The following is a 24,800-nucleotide window of genomic DNA, read 5'->3' as shown; positions in this document are numbered from 1 at the left end:
TCTCAAAACAAATGAAAATGGAAACACACTGTTCCAAAACCTATGGGATGCTGCAAAAGCAGTTCTGAGAGGGAAGTTTATAGTTATAAATGCATATATTAAGAAACTAAAGGGATCTGAAAAAAACCTAACTTTATATCTCAAGGAACTAGAAAAAGAAGAACTAAGCGCCAAGTTAGCAAATGAAATTAATAACAAAGATTAGAGTGGAAATAAATGAAATGGAGACAAGAATAGAAAAAAAAAATCAGTGAAACTAAGAGCCGGTTTTCAAAAAAAAGTAAAATTGAGAAACTCTAGCTACACTAAAAAAAATAGGATTCAAATAAATAAAATCAGAAATGGAAGAGTGACATTTCAAATGATACTACAGAAATACAAAGGATATGAGAAACTACTATGAACAAATTAAATGCTAGCAAATTGGATAATCTGGAATAAATGATAAATTCTTGGGAACAGTCTGCCAAGAGTGAATTGGGAATAAAGAGAAAATATGAACAGACTGACAATACATGAGGTGATTTAATTAGTGATTAAAAAGCTCCCAACACAGAAAACTCCAGGACCAAATGTCTTCACGAGTGAATTCTACCAAACATTTGAAGAAGAACTGATGTCAATTCTTCTCAAACTCTTCCCAAATTGAAGAAGGAACACTTCTAAACTCATTTTATGAGAGCAGAATTACCCAGATACCAAAGGCAGATAAGGACACTATAAGAGAACTATAGACTAATGTCCCTGATGAATACAGATACAAAAATTCTCAACAAAATAAAAGCAAGCCAAATTCAGCAATGCATTAAAAGGATCACACATCTGGGAACGCAAGCTGGTGCAGCCACTCTGAAAAACAGTATGGAGGTTCCTCAAAAAACTAAAAATATAACTACCCTACGACCCAGCAATTGCACTACTAGGCATTTATCCAAGGGATACAGGTATGCTGTTTTGAAGGGGCACATGCACCCCCATGTTTATAGAAGCACTATCAACAATAGCCAAAGTATGGAAAGAGCCCAAATGTCCATCGATGGATGAATAAAGAAGAGGTGGCATATATATATAAAATGGAGTATTACTCAGCATCAAATAGAATGAAATCTTGCCATTTGCAACTATGTGGATGGAACTGGTGGGTACTATGCTAAGTGAAATTAGAGAAAGACAAAAATCACATGACTTCACTCATACAAGGACCTTAAAAGACAAAACAGATGAACATAAGGGAAGGGAAACAAAAATAATATAAAAGCAGGGAGGGGGACAAAACAGAAGAGACTCATAAATATGGAGAACAAACTGAGGTTTACAGGAGGGGTTAGGGGAGGGGGGATAGGCTAAATGGGTAAGGGGCACTAAGGAATCTACTCTTGAAATCATTGTTGCACTATATGCTAACTAATTTGGATGTAAATTAATAAAAAATAAAACAAGTTAAAATAAAAAATAAAATAAAAGGATCACACATCATGACCAAGTGGGATTTATTCTAGGAATGCAAGGATGGTTCAACATACATAAATCAATAAATGTGTTACACTACATTAATAGAATGAAATATAAAAATCATGACCATTTAAATAGATGCAGAATAAACATTTGAAAAAATGAAACATATTTTCATGATAAAAGCCCTCAACAAATTGGTTCTGTAAGGGACATGCCTTAACATAATAAAAGCCACATATGACAAACCCATAGCTAACATACTCAATTGTGAAAAATTGACAGCTTTTCCTTTATGATGAGGAAAAAGACAAGGGTGTCCTCTTTTATTCAACATAGTAATGGAAGTCCTAACTATATCAATTAGGAAAGACAAAGAAATAAAAGGCATTCAAATCAGAGAGGAAGAAGTAAAATTGTTATTTGCAGATAATATGACCTTATGTATAGAAAACCCTAAAGACTCAACCTCAAAGTGAATCAATGAATTCAGTAAATTTGCAGGAGATAAAATCAATGTATAGAAATGAGTTGCATTTCTATAAAATAACAACAAAACATTGGAAAAAGAAATAAAACTATTCCATTTGCAATAGCATTCAAGTAATAAAATTATGACTAAATTTAACAAAGGAAATGAAAGACCTGTACAATGAAAATTACAAGAATTTGATAAAAGAAATCGAAGATACACGTGCAAAGATATCCTGTGTTCATAGATCAGAAGACTTGTTATTAAAATGTCCTTACTACTCAAAGACATTTCCAGATTCAACACAACTGCAATTAAAAATTTAATGGCATTTCTCATAGAAATTTTTCAAAATCCTAAAATTTATACAAAACCATAAAAGACTCTGAATAGCTAAAGCTATCATGAGAAAGAAGAAGAAATCTGGAGGCACTGTACTTCCTGATTTCAAATTATACTACAGAGTTATGCAGTAATTTCAATATGTGGCTATTATAAATATAACAAATAGAGCAATGGAATAGTGAGCCTAGAAATAAACCCCTACATTTATAGTCTACTAATATTTGATAAGGGAGCCAAGGACACTCAATAGGGAAAGGATGGTCTCTATAACAAATGGTATTGAGAAAATTGGATCACTATCTTACACCATACACAAACATGGATTGAAGACTTAAACATACAACCTGATACCATTAAACTCCTAGGAAAAAAAGGGCACCTAGGCGGCTCAATTGGTTAAGCGTCTGACTCAGATTTTGGCACAGGTCATGATCTCACTGTTCCTGAGATCGAGCCCTGCCTCAGGCTCTGTGCTGACAGCACAGAGCCTGCTTGGGATTCTCTCTCTCTTTCTCTCTCTCTCTCTCTGCTCCTCCCTTGCTTGTGCTTTCTCTCTCTCTCAAATAAATTAATAAACATAAAAAAAAAAACCTCCTAGGAAAAAATATAGGAAAGAAGCTCCCTAACATTGGTCTTGGCAATTTAGATATGACACCAAAACCACAAATAACAAAAACAGCGTTCAACAGGTGGGACTACATAAAACTGAAAAGTTTCTGCACAGCAAAGGAAACAATAAAAAGAGAGAGAGAGAGAAAAGGCAAACTGTTGAATGGGAGAAAAATATTTGCAAAATCATACACCAGAGAAGGGGTTACTATCAAAAATATATAAAGAACTCATCCATCTCAATAACAAAAAAACAATCCAATTAAAAATAAAAACTAAAAATGAACAAACAAAAAAACCACATACACAAAAACATGGCAAACGAACTAAACAGATATTTTTCCAAAGAAGGCATCCACATGGTCAACAAGTATGTGAAAAGATGCTCAGCATCACTAAATATCAGGAATGCAAATCAAAACCACAATGAGATAATACCTCTCACACTTGTTAGAATGGTTGTCATCAAGAAGACAAGAGATACCAAGTGTTGGTGAGGATGTGGAGAAAAGGGAACACTTGGTGCACTGTTGGTGGGAATGCAAAGTGGCTCAGCCACTATGGAAAACAGTATGGAGATGTCTCGTAACATTAAAAATAGAACTACCATGTGATCCAGCAACCCCACTCTTGGATATATAATCCAAAGGAAAGGAAAACAGGATATGGAAGAGATCTCTGCACTCCCATGTGCACTGCAGCATTATTCACAATAGCCAAGGTATGGAAACAACAATAGATGTATAGATAAAGAAGATGGGGTAAATATACACATACACCCAAAGGGGTATTACTATTCAGCCATGAGAAAGAAGGAAATCTTGCCATTGGTAATAGCATGGATGGCCCATAAGGGCCATTATACTAAGTGAAACAAGGCATATAGGGAAAGACAAATATATATATATATGTAGAATCTAAAAAAGCTGAACTTGATGGCAACTTAGGAAGATCCTGAATTCATCTCCTCTCATGGACACACCAAATCTATACCTACATATACAGGAATTCCTCCTAAGGAAAAACTGAAGGCTGACTGAACAGCTTCTGCACAATAAAGCACTGAGGTGCCACACAGAGAACAGCAGGAGAGAGGGAGACACGGTAATGATGGGAACCCCACCCCTAATGTGGCAACCTACAGCAGGGAAGGGATATCACAGATGTGCCACGTACAGATTCATCTGACCCGAGGCACTGCAAAAAACAAAACAAAACAAACAAAACCATCAGTTTAAAAGGCAAGTAGACTGTAAGTGAAGGAAACCCATGTACTAATCCTGAGTGTCTCCCATATGGTGGGGGAATTGCTGTAACTCTCTCCGGGGTCAGTAGTGCCGGCAAGAGCCATTGTTTACACTCTCCACCTTGACAGCACAGACAGGAACAGGGACCCAGTACTCTAGCCAGCCTGCTGCCTCAGCAAGCTTTGAGCCCCTAGCTCACACCAGCTCCAGCCATTCCATCAAGGCTGCCCCAGCATGGCCCACATCTGCTTCAGCTCCAGCCATCCCACCAGGGTAGCTCTGGCATCCTGCCAGGGTTCTTGCTATGCAAAATGCCCCGGTCCACACCTGCCCCAGCTCAAGCCATCCACCAGGGTGACCCTGGTATGGAGCAGCCTGAGACCCGCTGGTCTGTGGCCACTTCAGCCCCAGGTGTCCAGTGCCAGCCCGGCATGAAGCACCCACTTCAGCTCCAGCCATCCCTCCAGGGTGCCCCATGTGCAGAACACCCTGGGACCCTCCGGCCTGTGCCAGCTCCAGCTCCAGCCAACCAACCTCAGCTGCCAGGCATACAGAGTCCACATAGGGGACGTTCTTATATAAGGTCACTCCATCAAGACTGGGAGAGGTAGCGGTTTCACCTAATAAACAGAAAGTCAAACGAAATGAGGAGACGGAGGAATATGTTCTGAACTAAAGAATAAGACACGGGGCACCTGGGTGGCTCAGTCAGTTAAACATCTGACTTCGGCTCAGGTCATGATCTCATGGTTTGGGAGTTCGAGCCCTGTGTTGGGCTCTGTGCTGACAGCTCAGAGCCTGGAGCCTGCTTCAGATCCTCCCCTGCTTCAGATCCTTCCCTCTCTCTCTGACCTTCCCCTGCTCACACTCTGTCTCTCTCTTTCTCAAAAATAAATAAAGATTAAAAAAAATAAAAAAAAGAGTAAGACAAAACTTCAGAAAAAGAAGTAAATGAAACAGAGGTAAGCAACTTACCTGGTGAACAGTTCAAAGTAATAGTCATAAAGATGCTCGCCGGATTTGAGGAAAGAGAGGATGAGCTTTGCGAGAACGTCAACACAGACAGAAAATGTAAACAACAACAACAACAATCAGAGTTGAAGAATAATGTAAATGAAAAATACAGTAGGGGGGATCAACAAATTAGAGGATGTGGAAGAGCAGATCAGCATCTGGAAGGCAGGGTGATGGAGAGTTCTCAAGTTGAACAGGAAAAAAAAAAAAAAATAAAGGTGAGGCTATTTTAAGGGCCCTGTGGGGTAATATCAAGAATACTAACACTTGCATTATAGGGATCCCAGAAGGAAGAAAGAGAAAGGGGCAGAAAATTTATCTGAAGAAATAACAGCTGAGAACTTCCCTAATCTGGAGAAGGAAACAGATACTCAGGTCTAGGAAGCACAGAGAGGCACCAAACAAGATAAACCCAAAGATGTCCACATGGAGATACATAACCAAAATGGCAAAAATTAAAGAAGGAATGTTACATACCAGGGAAACCCCATAAAGACCATCAGCTAAGCTTTCTCAGCAGAAACTCTGCAGGTCAAAAGGGAGTGGCACGATACAGCTGAAAGGCTGAAGGGAAAAGACCAAAAATACTCTACCCAAGAAATGACCATTCAGAGACAAAGGAGAGTTTCCCAGACAAACAAAAGTTAAAGGAGCTCTTCACCACTAAACCGATGTTAAAGGGACTTCTTAAAGCAGAAACGGAAAGGCTGCTAAGTAAGAGAAAATTACGAAAGGCAAAAAAATTTCATTGGTAAAAGCAAACATACAATAAAAGTAGTAGGTCAATCACTTATAAAGCTAGAATGAAGATTAAAAGAAAAAAGTAGTAAATCAATTACATCTAAAAATTCAGTTAAGGAATTCACAAAATAAAAGGATATCAAATATGATTATCTGGTTCATAAAACATGGAGGGGAGGAGTAAAAATTTAGTGCTTAGTAAAAATTTAGTGAACACATTTTAGAATGTGTTCAAACTAAACCAACCATCAACAACAGAGACTGCTATATAATTGGGATGTTATATATGAACCGCACGGTAATCACAGACCTGTAACAGACACACAAAAATAAAGAGAAAGGAATTTAAGCTGAAAACTAAAGAAAGTCATCAACCATAAGGGAAAAGAGCAAAAGAAGAAAAAAGGAAAAGAGAACTACAAATAAAAACACTACCAAAAACAAAAACAAAAGCCAAACTCATAAAAACAGAGAATAGAATGGTGGTTTCCAAAGGGTGGGAGAATTGAGGAGGCACTGGAGGGTACAAAATCACATCCAGTAAGCCAGTCCTACAGATCTAATGCATTGGGTTCAAGTGTGTCCCTGAAGCAGGGGACAAGGCTCCATGGGGCTGCTGCTCTCATACGAGATCTGCCTGCAAATTCTAGGTAAGGAGATCACCCTGCAAGGGTGGCTGAAGCCAGGGCTCCAGGCCAGGATGGGCACCTCTAGCTCTGCTTCCAGAGAGGCCTGGCTGCCTGGAGAAGTGAAGGAGGCAGGGTTGTCCTGTGTAGCCTCACAGGGCATAGTTCCAGAGCCTAGGCTGGTGCAGGCTTGGGCATTTTGGGCCAGACCAGGTGCCCAAGAGGAAAAGAGGCTGGCTTCTGGGATGGGAAGTAGAGCTGCTCCACATCTTACGAAAAACCAAGGGCCTTTCTAGAAACTCTGTTATCTCAGGCTACTTTTTAATTTGTCTCCATTATCATTTTTTTTTTTTTAACGTTTTTTTTTTTTATTTATTTTTGAGACAGAGAGAGACAGAGCATGAACGGGGGAGGATCAGAGAGAGAGGGAGACACAGAATCTGAAACAGGCCCCAGGCTCTGAGCTGTCAGCACAGAGCCCGACGCGGGGCTCGAACTCACAGACTGTGAGATCATGACCCGAGGTGAAGTCGGACGCTCAACCGACTGAGCCACCCAGGCGCCCCTCCATTATCATTTTTTATATTGAATTCAGTAGAGTCACTGATCTCTGGTCAGTGATGAATATTGTATCTTCAAAATATGTTGTTTGGATGCTATGCTAAGCAAGATGGGTTCAATTTCCTTCCAATTTTTTTGGACTTAAATTTATTTAATTTCCACCCTGTTTAAGTTTCCTTGTGTTACAAGCCTCATTCTGGATTGCAGCTCCGCCTTCTTGTGCATAAGGTCTATTGTACATGTGAGAAACACAAAGAAAAATGACACAATGGAAACAGAGAAAGGAGAGCTTAAAGATAAAGGGATAATTAGAACACTGCTGAACAAAGGGAATCTGAGGAAAGGGCTGTGTTTGAAATGCATTGGCATGTTACTGTATATAGAAGTATGAACTTTTCTTAATTTTGTTTTCAGTATTTCCTAGGATCCTTTTGCCAGTATACCCTGTACTAAGCCACGTAAAAATCTAAACCAGCTCGTATTGGTAAGTTACCAACTTTAATATCAGGTTAACTCAAGAGTTAAATCCATTAAAATCCTTACTTCAGTTTCTGAAGGAAAAGGAACACTAAGGAACAAGGGGCAGACCCCCACTGGGCAGGGGCAACCTCTTTTGATCCAACTAAGAACACTTGAGACCAAGGGGTCTCATTCATTCCCTTGTTTCTATTATGCCACCGAATAAATCAGGGGTTAGCCAACTGTAGCCTGCAGGCCAAATCTGGCCTAAGAACTGTTTTTTTTTTTTTTTAAATGTGTTTTTTCATTTGATTTTTCATACTTTTATTTATTTATTTTTTTTTAATGTTTATTTTTGAGAGAGAGAGAGGTATAGCATGAGTGGGGGAGTGACAGAGAGGGAGACACAGAATCTGAAGCAGGCTGCAGGCTCTGAGCTGTCAACACAGAGCCCGACGGGGGGCTTGATCCCATGAACTGTGAGGTCATGACCTGAGCCGAAGTCGGACGCTTAACCGACTGAGCCACCCAGGCGCCCCTGTTTTTTATACTTTTAAAAGATTGAAGGATAATCAAAAGAAGAGTATTCTGTGACATGCAGAAATGATAGAAACAGCAATTTTACTATTTTTACTTGAACACCACCAGGCTTATTCATTTATGGTTGCTCTCTGCTACAATGGCAGAGCCAGGCAGTTGCAGCAAGATTGTGGGGCCCAGAAAGCCTAGTGTTGACCATCTGGCCCTTTACAGAAAAAGCTTGTAGCCCTGGACTGGAAGGCATGCCAAGGATTCTGTAAGTTTATGGAAGAACAGGTTTGGTGGGTTGTTAAAATATATAAATCAAGTATAAGATGTCTCCTGATTTCAGAAATATTGAAATGTGAAAGAAAAAAAAAAAATGAACCAAGCAATATGCTTGGTAGCTAGAGCTGGGTTTCCAAATGCTCTCCAGATTCTCTGAGCCTTTAGGAAAGGGTTTACAAAGAATCCCTATAACATCATTGTCTAGCTTAAGGGCTCCAGAATTTGTCATTTGAATGGAGAACCTGGGGCGCCTGGGTGGCGCAGTCGGTTAAGCGTCCGACTTCAGCCAGGTCACGATCTCGCAGTCCGTGAGTTCGAGCCCTGCGTCGGGCTCTGGGCTGATGGCTCAGAGCCTGGAGCCTGTTTCCAATTCTGTGTCTCCCTCTCTCCCTGCCCCTCCCCCGTTCATGCTCTGTCTCTCTCTGTCCCAAAAATAAATAAACGTTGAAAAAAAATTTTTTTTGAATGGAGAACCACTGTCACCCTTGTCTTCCATTTCTGGCTGTTCTTTCAGGAGTCATTTCCCTTTGAGTCTATAGTCCCTGTAGGTGCATACATTTCCACTTGTCATTATTCATGGTAGTTACATTCTGTTATGTCATGGAGAACAGAATTAGCAGATCCTGAACCCTTGTTCCTCGGGAGAATACAGGGTTAGGTTTCCATGAACTGCTGGTCACACTGTCAACAATCAATACACAACCTTGTTTTATGGGTTTCTGTTTAAACACCTTATTTAATGTATATTGCTGATTCTTTAACGTTGAACTCATGGCCAACAGCACTATAACTCATGCCTGAATGGAGTTTTACTAAACACAATTATTTTCTCCATTAGGCACATCACAGCTTTCTTTCTGCTCGGGAACATGAGACAGTGCATGAGCACTACATTTGGGGACCATTTTAAACATCAAAAGCACCAAAACAACGCAAAACCTGTGCCACTAAACAGATCATGAAAAGGACACTTCTTTGCTATAGGAGAGATGAAACAAGAAGGCAGAAAATCACCTTGTTTGATCTTAGCTGGGAACGTGCACATTTTTACTACTTGTTGCATGTCTGTGAATGACTGCAAAAGTTCCGTATGGATTTTGGGTTTACAGGTACACTTTAACCAGTAGGAAAATTTGTAAATAAAGAATCTGCAAATAATGAGAGTCAACTGTGTGTGAAACCACATACACTTTCCAGGTCCTTTAACCATGACCTTGGTAAACAAAATTGATCAACTGGCATCTTGCGGGTCCCTGCAAGCTCAGTCATTTAAAATGATCCACCCTCGGGGCGCCTGGGTGGCTCAGTCGGTTAAGCGGCCGACTTCGGCTCAGGTCACGATCTCGTGGTCCGTGAGTTCGAGCCCCGCGTCGGGCTCTGTGCTGACAGCTCGGAGCCTGGAGCCTACTTCCGATTCTGTGTCTCCCTCTCTCTGACCCTCCCCCGTTCATGCTCTGTCTCTCTCTGTCTCAAAAATAAATAAACGTTAAAAAAAAATTAAAAAAAATAAAATAAAATGATCCACCCTCCTCTAAAACAGCACATGATAATAACATTCCCCCTTTCTATTGCTTCACGGTGTCTCTCTCCCTTATGAAATTTCTCCACTATTTCTTTTTGTGTCATGTTGGGCCTTAGCTGTTTAAGGCTCCTTTCCAGTGTATCGACAAGTCTCTTACTTCCCTCAGTTCTCATACCCTGCTTCCTTTAAGCTTTCTGCCTTTCATAACCTCTGCTGCCTCCTTTCAAAGACACATGTGCACTGTGCACCGCAGGCTGCTAAGTGCTCTTCATACTCAGCATCTCTTCTAATCAACATGATCTTAGATGGATAATATTATGCCCAGGACAGGCTGCATTATTTGGGGAGCCCCTTGTGCAAAGTTTGCTACAGATTTCAAGATGGCGAGAGCAAAATATTAAGCCAAGAGTGGGACCCTCCTATGTGCGGGGCTCTGAAGTGATCCCTAACCTACCAGGGGTAACAGAGCTACCCAGTACAGGGCTGGCCCTACGCTGATGTCTCTCACACATGTTCCCTTCCTTCCTGCACCCCTGCCTTCTGGTCCTGCCTCATTTATGAACCTGGGAAAGGGCACTTAATCACTCCCTGTTTTAATATTTTTTCTCTATAAAACATTAAAAAATGAGTAAATATTACTTTTATAGAGAAAAGTATAGAGAAAGGAATTTTTATAGAGAAAGGAATTAGGATGAGGTGATTAAGTGTAAATACTAGTATTTACTCATCCTTGCCTCATGGAGGGAGTAGAAGGATTTAATGATAGGACTTACGAAAGAAAGGCACTAGGTAAACCCCAGGTATTATATAGTTATTTTATATTTTAAGAAGAGGGATTTAGGCTGCATAAGAGGTGGGGATTTATTGACACAGGTGTTAGACAATGAGATAGTTTTCCCAAATCTTCCCTAGATATATTTTAGATTAAGAAAAGATGCCTATGTGTCTGGTTAGATTTCAATGTGATTGTCTATGAGCATGGCTTCTAGGACCCTCAGTGGTTCTTTTTACCGGATATCTCTATCTCTATCTATCTATCTATCTATCTATCTATCTATCTATCTATCTATCTATCTATCTCTTCCCAGAAAGCTCACCCTCTAGCATCATAAGTCTTATAGAATAAGGTAGGAATGGAATGCACTATTCTTTCATATGTCCTCAAACAAGGCAAGATCCTGGTCCCCCCCTGCCCCCCCAGCATTCTTTCAAAAATGTGAGCAATGGCACATATTCTATGGCTTTGCAACTTTTAAAATGTTAATTAATGAAGCCAAAGGAGTAGTTATTACTACAAGAAAATACACCTTTCCCCCTTTCTTTAAATAAATTAGGATCAGACACAACTTTTAATTTTTCCAGTTAAGGATTAAAAGACACAAACTGCTGTCTGTTATCATTATAAGTTCATAGGGGAAAGATTCTGACAGCAAAATAAATAAACAACAAAGCCCACGGAATGAGAGAAAATGCTTGCAAGTCATGTATCTGATGGGGGATTAATATCCAGAATAAAGAACTTGTACAACTCAACAACTACAACAACTGATTTAAAAAACGGGCAGAGGAGTTGAGCAGACAATTCTCTGAAGTAGAAATACAAATGACTAATAAACACCTGAAAGATGCTCAACATCACTGATCATTAGAGAAATGCGAATCAAACCACAATTAGAGTGGCCACTATCCAAACAAACAAACAAACACAAAACAAAAGCAAAACAGCATCCAAAGAACAGCAAATAACAAGTGTGGGTAACGATGTAGAAAAACTGGAATCCTTGTGCCCTGTGGGTGGGAATGTAAAAAACTATGAAAACCAGCTTGGTGGTTCCTTGATAAATTAACATAGAATTACCATATGATCTGGCAATTCTACTTCTAGGAATATACCCAAAGAATTGAAAGCAAGGTCCTGAAGAGGTAGCTACACACCCATGTTCACAGCAGCGTTATTTATCATAGCCAAGAGGTGGAGGCAACTCAAGTGTCCACCAACAGATGAACAGACACATAAAACATGGCACATACATACAACAAATATTACTCAGCCTTAAAATGGAAGGAAATTTGGACACAACATGGATGGACGTGGAGGATAACTTAAGTGAAATACATCAGTCACAAAAAGACAAATATTGTATGATTCTATACATCTGAGGTACCTAGAGTAGTCGAATTCAGAGATAAAAAGTAGAGGTGGCTAGGGCTAGGGGAGGGGGATGAGGAGTTGTTTAATAGCACAGAGTTTTGGTTTCACAAGCTGAAGAGTTCTGGAGATTGGTTGTATAACAATGTGAGTGTGCCCAGCACTAGTAAATTGTACAGTGAAAAATGGTGGAAGTGGTAACTTCGATGCTTATGTATTTTACCACAATTAAAATAAAAGCAATGACAAAACCCTGTATGGAATTTTTTCCCTCACTTCTCTATAACTGAAAGCAACTGCATCTCAGAATGTTGCCTGGCTATCGACCAGCAGTTGGTAAATATTGCCATAGTCTAAACATTAGCCACTGAAAATATTCAATGTTTTAAATCAACCTTTTCCAAAGAGGTAAGGAAGTAACACAGATTTGACATTAAGTCAGTCACAGGAAACCACGGCCAACCATGAAACACCAAAGGAGATAAAGTTCTGTGACTGCATGTGGAAATTAACTGTCACTGTAACTAAGGTTTCATATGAACGTGATGGGTGAGAAAGGACTCAAGAGCAGTATCACTGATAAAATCGACTTGAAATGCAAAATCAGCCTTGAAGCACCATGGCTGCCTTCAATGCCCGCCTTCCAACTCTGTCTCTGTCTAGATCCATATACTGTGCAGTATGTCTATGTATATTTAGTGTACAGAATACATGTATGTATGTATGTGTGTGTGTGTATATATATATATACACACACACACACACTACCTAGTAAAGCTTTCACTAATGCACAATTAACTCCTACATGGCTGGATTGAGGTCTGTAATAGTTTGTTTTGGGGTTACTCACCAAGACAGAGTTTGCAAAGCCATTGTGATTTCTTTGCTGTACTCAAACACAAAAACTGCAGGTTCCTTCATCCACATATACTCATTTACACACATGTTCTCACATGACAGAAAGATTCATACTTCCTATTTATAACAGCAATTTTTTCTAAGGAGCTTTATTGGAAAATACCTTGAATTTTCTTCTTTTTACGAAAATATTTTCCCAGTTTGCTTTGTGGATTCTGACTAGTTACTAGAAACTATAGAACTATAGAACATTAACACAAGTAGTTTTTCACAATAATCTCCTCGTTGCTATGGCTATTGAGTTTTCAGACTGTTTGCTGACTGACCTTTCTGCAGCTTCTGACCCCTCATTTGCACAGTGGGAGATACATTGTTTTCTGGTTTGTCCCCTTTGTACCTCTTTTTGCCTCCTTTTTTTTTTTTTAAGCTCAGCAGCAGCTCCTTTGTAGCCTCTCAGGAAACTTCCTTCTTGGCATCCACTGGCCGTTTCTCCCTCCGGGTTTGGTGCCAGGCCCTGTGTTCTCCACACCAATGCCTGGGCAGTGCCATCAGCCCTCAGGCTTCATGACTGCCATGTGCTGCCACCTCCCCAGTCTGTATCAGCACTGTCATGCCTCATCTTCTTCTGTATGGAGCCCAAAGTCTACCTGACATTTCTCCTTGGATATGCTAATAAGGGCACCTCAAATCCGTACATCCAAAACCTGCTTATCATATCCCCTCCCAAAGCTCCTCCTGCTCAGGCCCCTGGTCAGTTCTGGTTCCACCCCATCCAGCCACCTATGTCCAATTCCCAAGGGGCATCTTCTTTTCTCAATCTCCGTGTCCATTCCACCACATGAATATCCCTCAGTCCCTTTTCCCTAGCTCTCAGTCCCCCATCTCTTCCCCGGATCACTGCACCAGCACCCCAACTGGCCCTTTGTTTCTCTTGCCCTCCACTAATAGATTCTCTAGATCAGCACTGTCCAATAATGGACAGTTGTCAGACTTCCTACGTTGCCCCAAATGGTGGCAACTAACTACATGTAGCCACTGAGCATCTGAAATGTCTCTGGTGCAACTGGGGAACTCAGCTTAAAATTTTACTTAATTTTAATTAGCTTCCATGTAAACAGTCGCATGTGACTAATGGTCATTGCACTGCAAAGGGGCAGGTCTAGATTCTCCACAGATGTGCTCAAAATCCCTCAATAGCTCCCTTGAGGTGATTCACAGTTTCTTTCATTGTCTCCATCCTCATTTCTCTCAGTTCTTCCCGTCTCTCTCTTGGGATATTAACTCCTTTGGCTATGAGCAGCTTCCTTCCATCTGTCTGGCAAACTCCTACTTTGCCTTTGGGGCTCAGCTCAGCAATCACTTCCCTCACCTCATGCCTTGGGCCTTCTCCACTGTGCCTCTTCCTCTTCCAGATACTCCAACTATGGGCCTTACAGCCCATATTAAGCACCTGTCATGCTGGATTTTAATCCCCAGTTTGATTGTTATACTCCCCATCATACTGCACTCTGAGGTCAAGGACCAAGTCTCCTTTGCTGCTGTTGTATCCTCAGTACCAGTACAGTACCTGGCCTGGTGGAGGCCGCTGTACATGTGCCTATTCTACTGGGACCTCGGGTCCCTGAAGCAGAGCCCCTAAGCAGCACTTCCTTTGCATACCTCTGTGGAGATGATAAACAGGAAGTGTAACTGACATAGGGATGTCTCATTCCACAGGGTCCAAAACAACGAGACACCGAAAGATATCTTTTCTTATGCAGTGTCCTGGTTATTGAAATCCTCTTTCCAACAGGTTTAGGAAGACAGTAATTCAGCTATTCTTTTGCCTCTCACAATATGAACAGATCGGAAACCCTAGGGGAGCTTGGAGAGTCACAGTCATGACCACTGACGCTGCCCTTAATTCATGTGTGAACAAAAAAGGAACAGGTAAAGACATCCTTCATATCTGTGGGGAGTTATATCTTCTATCTGGGCTTCATGGCCAATCCTTGAACTGCCCAGACCTTTCTATACCACACCCAAAGTCAAATTCCTATTTATCCACAACATTGAAATACTACAATATTCCGACCTATTTTTTTTCCATTTCCCCCCATTCTTATTTTTTCTTACATCTGTTGGATTTTTTTTCAACTCTACGAACATAAAACATGTTCTAAATGAACATTTAAAATAAGCACTCACTGGCACACCTCACCCAGGACAAAGCATTCTGAATCATGCTATACTCTTTAAATTAAATTTAAATTAAAAATTTGTAAAGGCAAATGACAGTCCTTACATACTATATAGAAGTGCAGAAACAGATGCTGTAAACCATTAGTAACTGTTCCACTGGTTTCACCAGCTAGACAAAGAGTAAGATTTGCCATGTCAATTATTCATTTAATTTGAAACCTTTACTTATGAAGACTTCTTTTTCAAAAGGGGAGGGTCTTTGCATAATTTGTATCCTCCCTCCACTGGTGCACAAGGCTTTGCTCCCTTCTCTGACTCTGGAATAAACAATTCTTCCTTTATTTAGAAACTTTCTTAGTCATGGTCTTGTCAAAGGAGAAGGCAGTGTAACACTGCTAACAATTATATTAAATAATTAAGTTTTGCTCAGTGAAATAGAACTGTGGCTTTGAATTTGAACTCTCTTACACACACACACGTGCACACACCCAGGTGTGTGCTATTGCCAGTACTATACAAATAGAGAATCAGGAGCGCCTGAGTGGCTCTGTTGGTTAATTGTCTGACTCTTGATTTCAGCTCTGGTCATGATCTCATGGTTCGTGAGTTCAAGCCCCATGTCAGGCTCTGTGCTGACAGCCAGAAGCCTGCTTGGGATCTTTTTCTCCCCCTCTCTCTGTCCCACCCTGTGATCTTTCTCTCTCAAAATAAATAACCATTAAAAAAAAAAAATAGAGAATCAAATAGTGTCATTTCCTTGTCACCTGAGCAACAGGAAGAGAGGGAAATTTCTCTCCTCGTGCTGCAGCAGCATGGTCAGCCTTTTTTCATTGCTAGCAGTATTCTGGTAACACCTGAGGCAAGGGTTTATGGTTCACCAGGATCAATCATCCTCATGGTCACCTCACAGCAATCATTCCATGATCAAATACCTTTAATCCTTTTAGCGAATCAGAAAGTGGTTCAAACACACCCCAACACGTTTGTAACAATACCAATCTCCCCCGGTAAATGTGTAGCTGATGTGTGCACCAGGACCTGAAGTACCGTGGAAATGCTTTAGGACTGACTTAATTCTATTAACTCACTACCAGATAACTTTTGTGCTTCCTGCCCTATTCTGTGGAACGATCTTTACTGCCTATTTCCCTGCTTGATCTGGCCAACTTTTAGACTGTCATTTCCTTGAAGGTACATGCTATGTCTCAAAGGTTTGGGTGTCTCTGTATTTAAAAGTAAATTAAGGGGAGCCTGGGTGGCTCAGTCACAGTTAAGGGACCGACTTCCGTTCAGGTCGTGATCTCATGGTTTGTGGGTTTGAGCCCCGCATTTGGCTCTCTGCTGTCAGCACAGAGTCTGCTTCGGATACTCTGTCTCCCTCTCTATGCCCCTCCTCTGCTCTCTCAAAAATAAACAAACATAAAAAAAAAAGTAACAAGTAAATTAAAACTGCCTGATGGAAGGTTTTTGGTGGTACAGAGACATGCTTTTGAGGAAATTCTAACAAAGTATGGGAAAAGGGGATGCAAAGGGGTGAATGTTTGTTTGGTGCTTGCTATGTGGCAAATGCCTTATGCAGTACCTGTGTTATTGCATTCAGTCCTAAAAATTCCCTATAAGGTGGATACTATTCCTGTTTTATAGTTGAAGAAACTGAGGGTGGAAAATTTAAGTGCCCAAGTTTACTCAGTGAAATGGTGGTGCAGCACCACAGGCCATCCCCAGGGGTTCCATTTCTGTGGTGGGCTCCTATTTTGGTCTCAGAACACTTCCCGTGGAGAAGCTGATTGGGAAGATGTAAACCAGAATCAAATGTGAAAGAAAGCGGGCTGCCCAAATGGTGGTCCGAGCCAAACTTGTGGCTGGCATTCTTCAGCATGCGGTAAGAAATGCTGAAAATAGGTTTGCGTCGATCTCAAAACCACCTATAGTGTAATCACGATGGAAATTACCACTACCACAGCCCGGATGCAAAAGCACCCACTAATTAAATGAGCAATGAGAATCTCAAAATAATTTGCTAATAGTCTCGACTGCTTGCAGCAATATCTCTTTTGTTGGTGACTGTGTCACTGAAACTTAACGCCCTCTTCATGTAAAGCATGAAGTCTCCCCAGTGTGCACGTGTAGCATTTACTGTATCACCAGATGTTCTGCTCCTCACCCCCCCTTGTCCCCCCACCTCGCAGAAGGAAAACCTTGGCTCTGAGAGAAAAGCCACTTCAGTTGTTGAGCATTCTCTCTGGAACCACAGAAGGCAATTATTCAGCAACATGGCCCTCAGAGTGTTTCCTTTTGTCACACAGAGAACAGCCTCTAAGTGATACGCCAGTGCCTGCCCAGGTTCTTACCTGGATTTAACGATCGTCCACAGAGACAAAAGCCTCCACACTTAAGTCTGCTCAGCTTACACTGAGGTAGACCCAACATTATGTTTTGGGAACTGCTAAACATGCATGCCACTTTAATACAGTGCCAGGTTCCACTGCCTTCAAGATGCAACTGTGTGCCTCACGAAAACAACGCATTCCACAAGATGCCAGGGAAGATCCAAACGAGTCTGGAGAGCTGGAGCGCGGTGCAGCTGTTTTTAATGTTCCTCGATGCTAGTTTTCTGATCTGCAAAGATGCAGACCGGCCTAAAACTGAGCAGCTGCTCTGAGCTTGAAGCTTTCCTTCACCATGACGGTGGTGTGAAAAGTACTAGACAGTGAGTCAAGAGGGCTCAGGTGCACTGGCTACCTATGGACCCTGCAAAATCACTCTCTGGGTCTCTGTCTCTTATGAAATAAAGATTCTCTGAAATTCCCCCCTCCCCCCGACAAGCCTTCCAGGACGCCTGCCTGGCACAGCTGACTCCTGTAACTTTTCAATTAGACTTATTATCAACTCAGAATAAACAGCAGTGACTCCACATCCACAATTAATGGCACGCTCACCTCATCGGAGCTCCCAAACACAATGCCTGTGTAGTGCCATCTGGGTGCCCTGGGCAGACTATGAGCTCCTGGAGGTCAGGCTTTGGGTTTCTTCCCCTGAGTACGCTGCCTTGCACTTTCAGACATGAAAACATTTGTTGAGTAAGCAGAACGTCTTCCCCCATCAAACAAATGGGATTCCTAAGGACAGGTATTCTATTCACACTTGCACCTGCGGTTCCAGAACAGGGTGGGGACTCACTGGCACAGGAAAGAATGCAACTCATGTGCTCTCCAAGGTTCTACTGCCCAGATGGCCAGTTCTGGTGCCTGATTACTTTCTGCTGCATGCATATTGTGCTCCAGCCACCTGCCTAGAATCTAAGCTATCTGAGGGTTGGGTTGGTGTCATGTATTTATTTTGTATCCCCTGTAGCCCTGTCAATATTGCTGGGCACCAGGCCCCTTTTTTTCTAGTATATATGTTGAAATAAAGTTATCACAATAGTATGACCTTGAAACTAATAGAAAAAGGCCTCTAAAAAGTACGATTAATATCATTTAACATTTACTAACAGTTCTACACAAAGATCATAATATAATCCTTGACCTCTATGAATGAACAGAAGTTACCAATAAATTTATCAGAAATGTGCTTCTTTCACATAGAAAATTAGTCACCAGTCTTAGCAATAGCTAGAGAATGACTATTAATGATCAATTCTCTTTAGAAGAATAAGAAATCTGTATGCTTTACAAATACCACCCAAACATTTACAATGCAAAAATACATCTATTCCTAGCCGCCTGCCCACAGCTGCTTTCTTTGAAACATTCTTTGGGGAAAGATTGATGTTCAGGAGGATTATGATTCATTAAAGTTGCCGACCGATTCAAATAGCTGCCAACCTATTTTTTTCAGAGAATGTTCCTTTCACTCACCTTGGCACCATTCTGCCAACACACGTGTGCACCATGTGGGAGAAATCCACATGTCCTGAGATCTATGGACATGTGTCCTGAGGGGTGGCATGCTATGCACGCTATTTAAGCAGAACTTTGATTTGATTCATAGGGTTCTTATTTGTGTGAACCTCAGGAACAAATGCTCTTTTTCCACAAGGTGACCAAAACTAGGCTTGAGCACAGAGCCAGTCATTGTGTAGCTCTTTGTTCCCTGGAAGAAAATTCCACAAATGTTGATTCACTAATTTACTCTAATGAAAAAGCTGTAGGCAGTCTCAAGTCTGAGTAAGCGTGAATGTTAGAAAGGTCCCTCTAGACTTACAATGCATTTTTCAATGTTCTGTCTAGAACAGGAATATAAATAGAGCGTTCAAGATGCTTCTGTTGGGCTACTTCTAAGAGCAGACATTTTTGATAATTTAAAACGAGGGTTTCAGAATTAAAATGACAGCAGTGATTCCCCAAAGAAAGTTCTCCTTCCAGCTATGGTGGAATAAGGAGGATTGGATTCACCCTTCCACAAGAAAAAAAAATGCTCTGAGAAATACATTTAAAAAATGGTTTTTAAGACACTCCATATCTGTCAATGAAGGAGAGTTATCTCTAGAAGACAACAGGAGAAAAGCTTTGTGACACTGGCCTGGGCAAAGACTTCTAAAAACAGGATTCATGAAAGAAAGAAACAGTCACTTGGACTTTATAAAAAAAATGGGAAACTGCTCTTCAAGAGACATTGTTAAGAAAACGAAGATAAGCCACAGACTGGGAGGAAATACTTGCAAATCATAAATCTGATAAAGGACCTGTATCTAGAACTTTTAAAACTCAACAATCAGAAAGCAATCCAACTTTTAAGAATGAGTGAAACAGCTGAATAGACAACTCACAGAAGATGACATAAAGATGGCAAATAAGCACATGAAAAGATCACTAATCATGAGGGAGATGCAAATTAAAACCACAGTGAGATACCACCACGTAGCTATTAGAATGGTTAAAATTAGAAAGCCTAGCCATAACTGCCAGCAAGGAAGTGGAGTAGTCTGAACTCACATGTCTTAAGCGGATGTACAACTGGACAAGCACTTTGGAAGACAGTTTGTCAGTCTCATAAAAAATGAAAACACACATACCATATGACCCAGGCATTCTACTACTAGCTAGCTCTTCACCCAAGAAAAAGAAAGCAATGTCCATACAAGACTTGTACACAAATTTCAGTGCAGCTTTCTATGTTACAGTCCCTAATCTGGAAACAACCTAATGTCCATCAACAGGTGACCGGACTAGCAAACTGTGCAATATCTGTATGGTGGGATGAACCAGTGATACGTGCATTAGCATGGATGAATCTCAATTATGCTAAGTGAAGAAAGGCAGACAAAAAGAAAAAAAAGCACAGTACATACTGCATGAGTCCATGTATGTGAGACTCGGGAATATAGAAGTCCAACTTGCCAGAAAGCAATACAGAAAGCAACTGGGGAGCAGGAGGTGGAAGTAAAGGTTAAAAAAGGGGCACAAGGAAATTTTTCGGGTAATAAATATGTTTGTTATCTTGATGGTGATGACAATTTCATGGGTGTATACCGTGTCACATTTCCCAAAGGCACGCTTTAAGAATGTTCAGTTTAGAGGCGCCTAGGGTGGCTCAGTCAGTTATGCGTGCGACTTTGGCTCAGGTCATGATCTCGCGGTTTGTAAGTCTGAGCCCCACGTTGGGTTCTGTGCTGACAGCTCAGAGCCTGGAGCCTGCTTCAGATTCTGTGTCTCCCTCTCAAAAATAAACATTTAAAAAAATGTTCACTTTACTGCGTATCAATTATACCTTGATTAAAAAAAATACTAAAAGGACCCTTTTTCCCTCAGGGAAATTTGCAGAATATCATCATTTATGATATAGCCATTTGGGTCAAGCAGTCACTGAGTTCCGATCTTGTGCCAAGCATGGCACTGAGAAAACCAAGCTGGCAGAGGACAGTCGGACACACTGACCACTGGGGTGGACTCTAAGTGTTTCCACAAGGCCACTTTGCTTAAGGCACACAGACTCTGAAAGGCTGTGGATAAGCAAGTTTTAACTTTGGTCGTCAGTCTCCTTACACGCAAATTGCTTCAAAATGTATCAGCTATTATCATACGTTGCAATGATGACACATTACATACCAATCTTGATATTGCACTTGTGCCTGTCCATATGTTTGAACACATATGAGAATTCATCAAGAAGGAACCACAAAAACCCATTCGGAGTCCACTAGAAAGGACTTTCAACAAAATTGACAGAAGAAAGTAAATGTACTACTGGTTCTTGTGCAGATGACCTGCCCTCCAGGCACTGTTTTTCTCTGTTCCCCATGTGAGTTGTGTTCTCTAGAGCTGTGTTTGCCATCATTTTCTCGTCCTAACATTTTCCATTAGGCCATGCTCTTTAGGCCACTGACAATTAGCAAAATTATCACTGAATTCACCTTGTGGGAATGTGACCCATCACATGAAAAGTTGAGAGAAAGCAAAATCAATGTGATATGTATGGAGTCTTTGGTGTAAAACCACCGGAAAATGACATTCTTTATCAATCAAACCACAGAGACGCCACATTCCACTGGCATAAACAAAATTTTAAAGGATGACTCATTATTTCAATAGTAGTATTGTTATAATACCAGCCATGGAGCCTGGCAACATTTTTCTGAACAACGGAGAAATATTTGAATTCTTATACAAATCATATGGGCTGAACTTGGGCAATAACTTTTCCAGAAGAAAGTATGAAAACCTCACAAATATCAAAAACTAAATCAGCATGACTGTGTACAACTTTTTTTTTTGAGCCAGAACTAGAGAAAACTGCTCACAAAGTGAAACAAGAAGCATATTTCAAGTGACATAACAAAGCAAGTTATCCAAATCGATATTTTGTAGAAACTGCTAACAAACACCTCGACTACATCTATAATTGATTGATTTAGAAACAAGCTCAGAATTTACTTTCTATATTTACGTAAGAAAGGTGACTCCCGTGAGGAATGAATATAGGACTCAAAATTTGGCAAAGATTGAGATGATCCCAGTTGGCCCTAGACCACTAATAATGTTTTGGGAAGATTGGGTTATTAGATTAACAGTTGTAGAAGATGGACGCTATTTGTGCAATGTTAAAGCAAACATTTTTATTAACCAAACATTTCCTAAATTGTAAGCAGAAATGTGAAACTTGATCTGACACCTGTAGCAAATCTGAGGGCTTTCCCTGGCCCAGGACACAGAGGTTTTGCCATTATGGTCCATAGTACTCTTATCCTGCTCAGAATGGAAAAGAGCCACACCCTTTACTTTAAATGAGGTTTGTTTCAAAGGTTATCTGAAGGAAATTTCCTTTCTAATCAGTTCTCACCTCTTGCTGCCTCCCACTGGATAATTTACCTCTATTCTTCCCAAAGCCCTGAGAACTCCTTCTCCCCTCTCCACTGTTTGGTCAACAGTGTGTGTGATTGTTGATCCTTCATTTAACAGGCACCAAGAGGCTCTACTTACGTCATGCATGGAGTCCAAAAGCTTGGTCAACTGGTAGAACCTTTGCCAGCTCTGCCCAGAGTTGTTGGGACACTTAGTTACCATCTTCCTCAGTTCTTTGATGTAATTTGTCCTCATTTCTTCAAATGCAGCCTGGCTTTTGAGGCCATCCTTTGGAACTGTGTTTAAGGAATACAGACATGTAAATTCCCAGGATGGGAAACAGCTCTAACAATGGTGTAGAATATTTTGGGGTTTTTAGGCTCATACTTTTAGATTGATACTGAATCGTAATTAGTTGCACTTATAAATAAATATGGCAGTTATCTATTGGTGAATTCTTGTTCACATCCATATATGAAAGAATAGTAACTGCTATTTATTGGATGTATATTAATATACACCTTGCATATATTAACTTGATCTTGACGTCAATTTTATGACATAACCATTATTCTCATTTTACAGATGAGGAAATTGAAGACTGGAGGTTTAATCCTGCCCAAGAAACACAATAAATAAATGGCTGAGAAGGAAAAGAAACCTAGGTCAATTTCCAAAGCCTGCCTCATCACCACAATGCTACACTGCCTTGTGCCCTGTCATCAAAGTTTCTTATGAATCCTAACTTGCAAGTACTTCATAGGTAAGAAAATACACTTTGATTTTCCAGGACAACTGGAAGAGCCACCAACAGTCTAAGCCGGGGCTAGAATTAGAAAGCAACATCTCCATATCCATATTCAAATATCAAAGACACTTGGGGATACTGGCCATCTACCAAGGGGGAGGCCAGGCATGCTGAGAAGTGCTTTCTATCTTCTTTGTACCAGGATCCTATGAGCAGTTGGGCATGGTCACGTGGCCTTCCAGACAACCTGGTGGTGGTGCTGTGCACTGGTTTGCGTGTGCAAAGGAGTAACATAGCGGTGGCTCTGCGTGCAAGGCAGAATCGAAAACTTTTCGGAGAATAAACCACGTTCACCTTATCTGTGATGATGTGGAAAATGAAGCATCACATTTTCTTTTGTGTGGCGGCTGGTGTTTACTTTTATTTGGGATTCAGGGCTTGGAAACATATCAAGTGTTTCTGTGACCTGCTGAAGGGAGGTGCTTTGTCCCAGGACACATGTGAAAGCACTTTACAGAGGAAAGGCGCTCCTGTGCCTGGAAGGAGGTGTATGTAGGGCAGAGTGTAAACTAAAGTACTCCCTTTGAAAGTCTACTTTCGTTTTTGCTTTCTTTCTACTATAGCCAATAGTGATATGCATGCTTTAACTTTGAAAAATGAAATCACTTAGGACTTTATTTTTAGGAGATGAAGATCTAAAGAAAATTCATCTTGTGAAGTTAATGTTCTGAGTTTGAAACTGCTCTTATTTTCACTTCTTAATTATACAGCATGTTTGTTAATTTATCATAACTGGGATAAATAATAATTCACTTGGGTCATCAGCCCTTTAGAACAGCTAAGTACATTTTTGAGTATTATGAGGACCCTGGAAACCTGAAATACTGCTGCTTCCAAATTAAACCCTGGCTGTCCCGTACAAAAATATGGATTATCTTGCAAATTAAATTCACATATTATGTTAACAGTCTTCTTGAGTTTAATTGTTGAGGCTTTGGTTTGTGGTTTATCTAAGTCTATTTTTGTGGGGAAAAAATAAATCCCTAATAGTAATTGCACAAATTCCCGAGACTGCTACAAGAGTGGCTGTGGTTTCAAATATTTGACATTCATGTCAAAAGTTAAATGCCATCCATTATATAACAAATAGTTTGTTTTCTTTAAAAATAAAGCCTTGTTTTAAAAGTATAAAAAATATGAAGGATGGTAATAACCAGGATGTTAATAGTCAAACTTTAGATCTACTTTCTACCAAACTTTTAATGTTAACTTAAAACTTTCTGAAAGAAACTGAATATCTGCAAATACTTTGCAAACAGTGCCCACCCACAGATTATCATTTATTTTTTTAAGTTATAAAATATTATGGAGTAAACCTTTTGCTTTTCAGTATAAATATTTATGGATAACATTCTATACATTAAAAAACTACCTAAAATTAGAATGGAGTGAATAAATTTCACTACTATATTTCACTACTATTTGGTATATCCACTAAAACCCACCAAGACCTTCATATGGATAGTCCTGTATCAGAAATTCTCAAGATTATAAACAACTTATGTCAAATATTACTTATATATTATCTGTAACTGAAATATATTGTACCAATTTCCCAGCCAGATTTTTTAGGAGTTGAAGCAAACCCACAAATAAGGAGAACTTAAGCAAAACCTCAAATTTTGGAGGTCGGCCCAGATTTTCTGAATTTACTTATTAAATACAG

General features: G+C 40.4%; 1 protein-coding gene across 2 annotated transcripts in view; it reads right to left on the bottom strand.

Annotated features, from left to right (window-relative positions):
* The window catches only part of NR3C2 (nuclear receptor subfamily 3 group C member 2), a 351,781-nt gene that overhangs the window by 15,348 nt on the left and 311,633 nt on the right, over positions 1 to 24,800 (bottom strand). For both annotated transcript variants that reach the window (XM_045466119.1, XM_045466126.1), the window contains exon 8: positions 22,465 to 22,622. In XM_045466119.1, the coding sequence (XP_045322075.1) occupies positions 22,465 to 22,622 (158 nt within the window). The remainder of the gene's footprint in view (positions 1 to 22,464; positions 22,623 to 24,800) is intronic.

The sequence above is a fragment of the Leopardus geoffroyi genome, chromosome B1, assembly GCF_018350155.1.
Source record: "Leopardus geoffroyi isolate Oge1 chromosome B1, O.geoffroyi_Oge1_pat1.0, whole genome shotgun sequence".
NCBI classification, from domain to species: Eukaryota; Metazoa; Chordata; class Mammalia; order Carnivora; family Felidae; genus Leopardus; species Leopardus geoffroyi.
The sequence above is the reverse complement of the archived record's forward strand: the minus strand, read 5'-3'. Positions and strand labels throughout refer to the sequence as shown.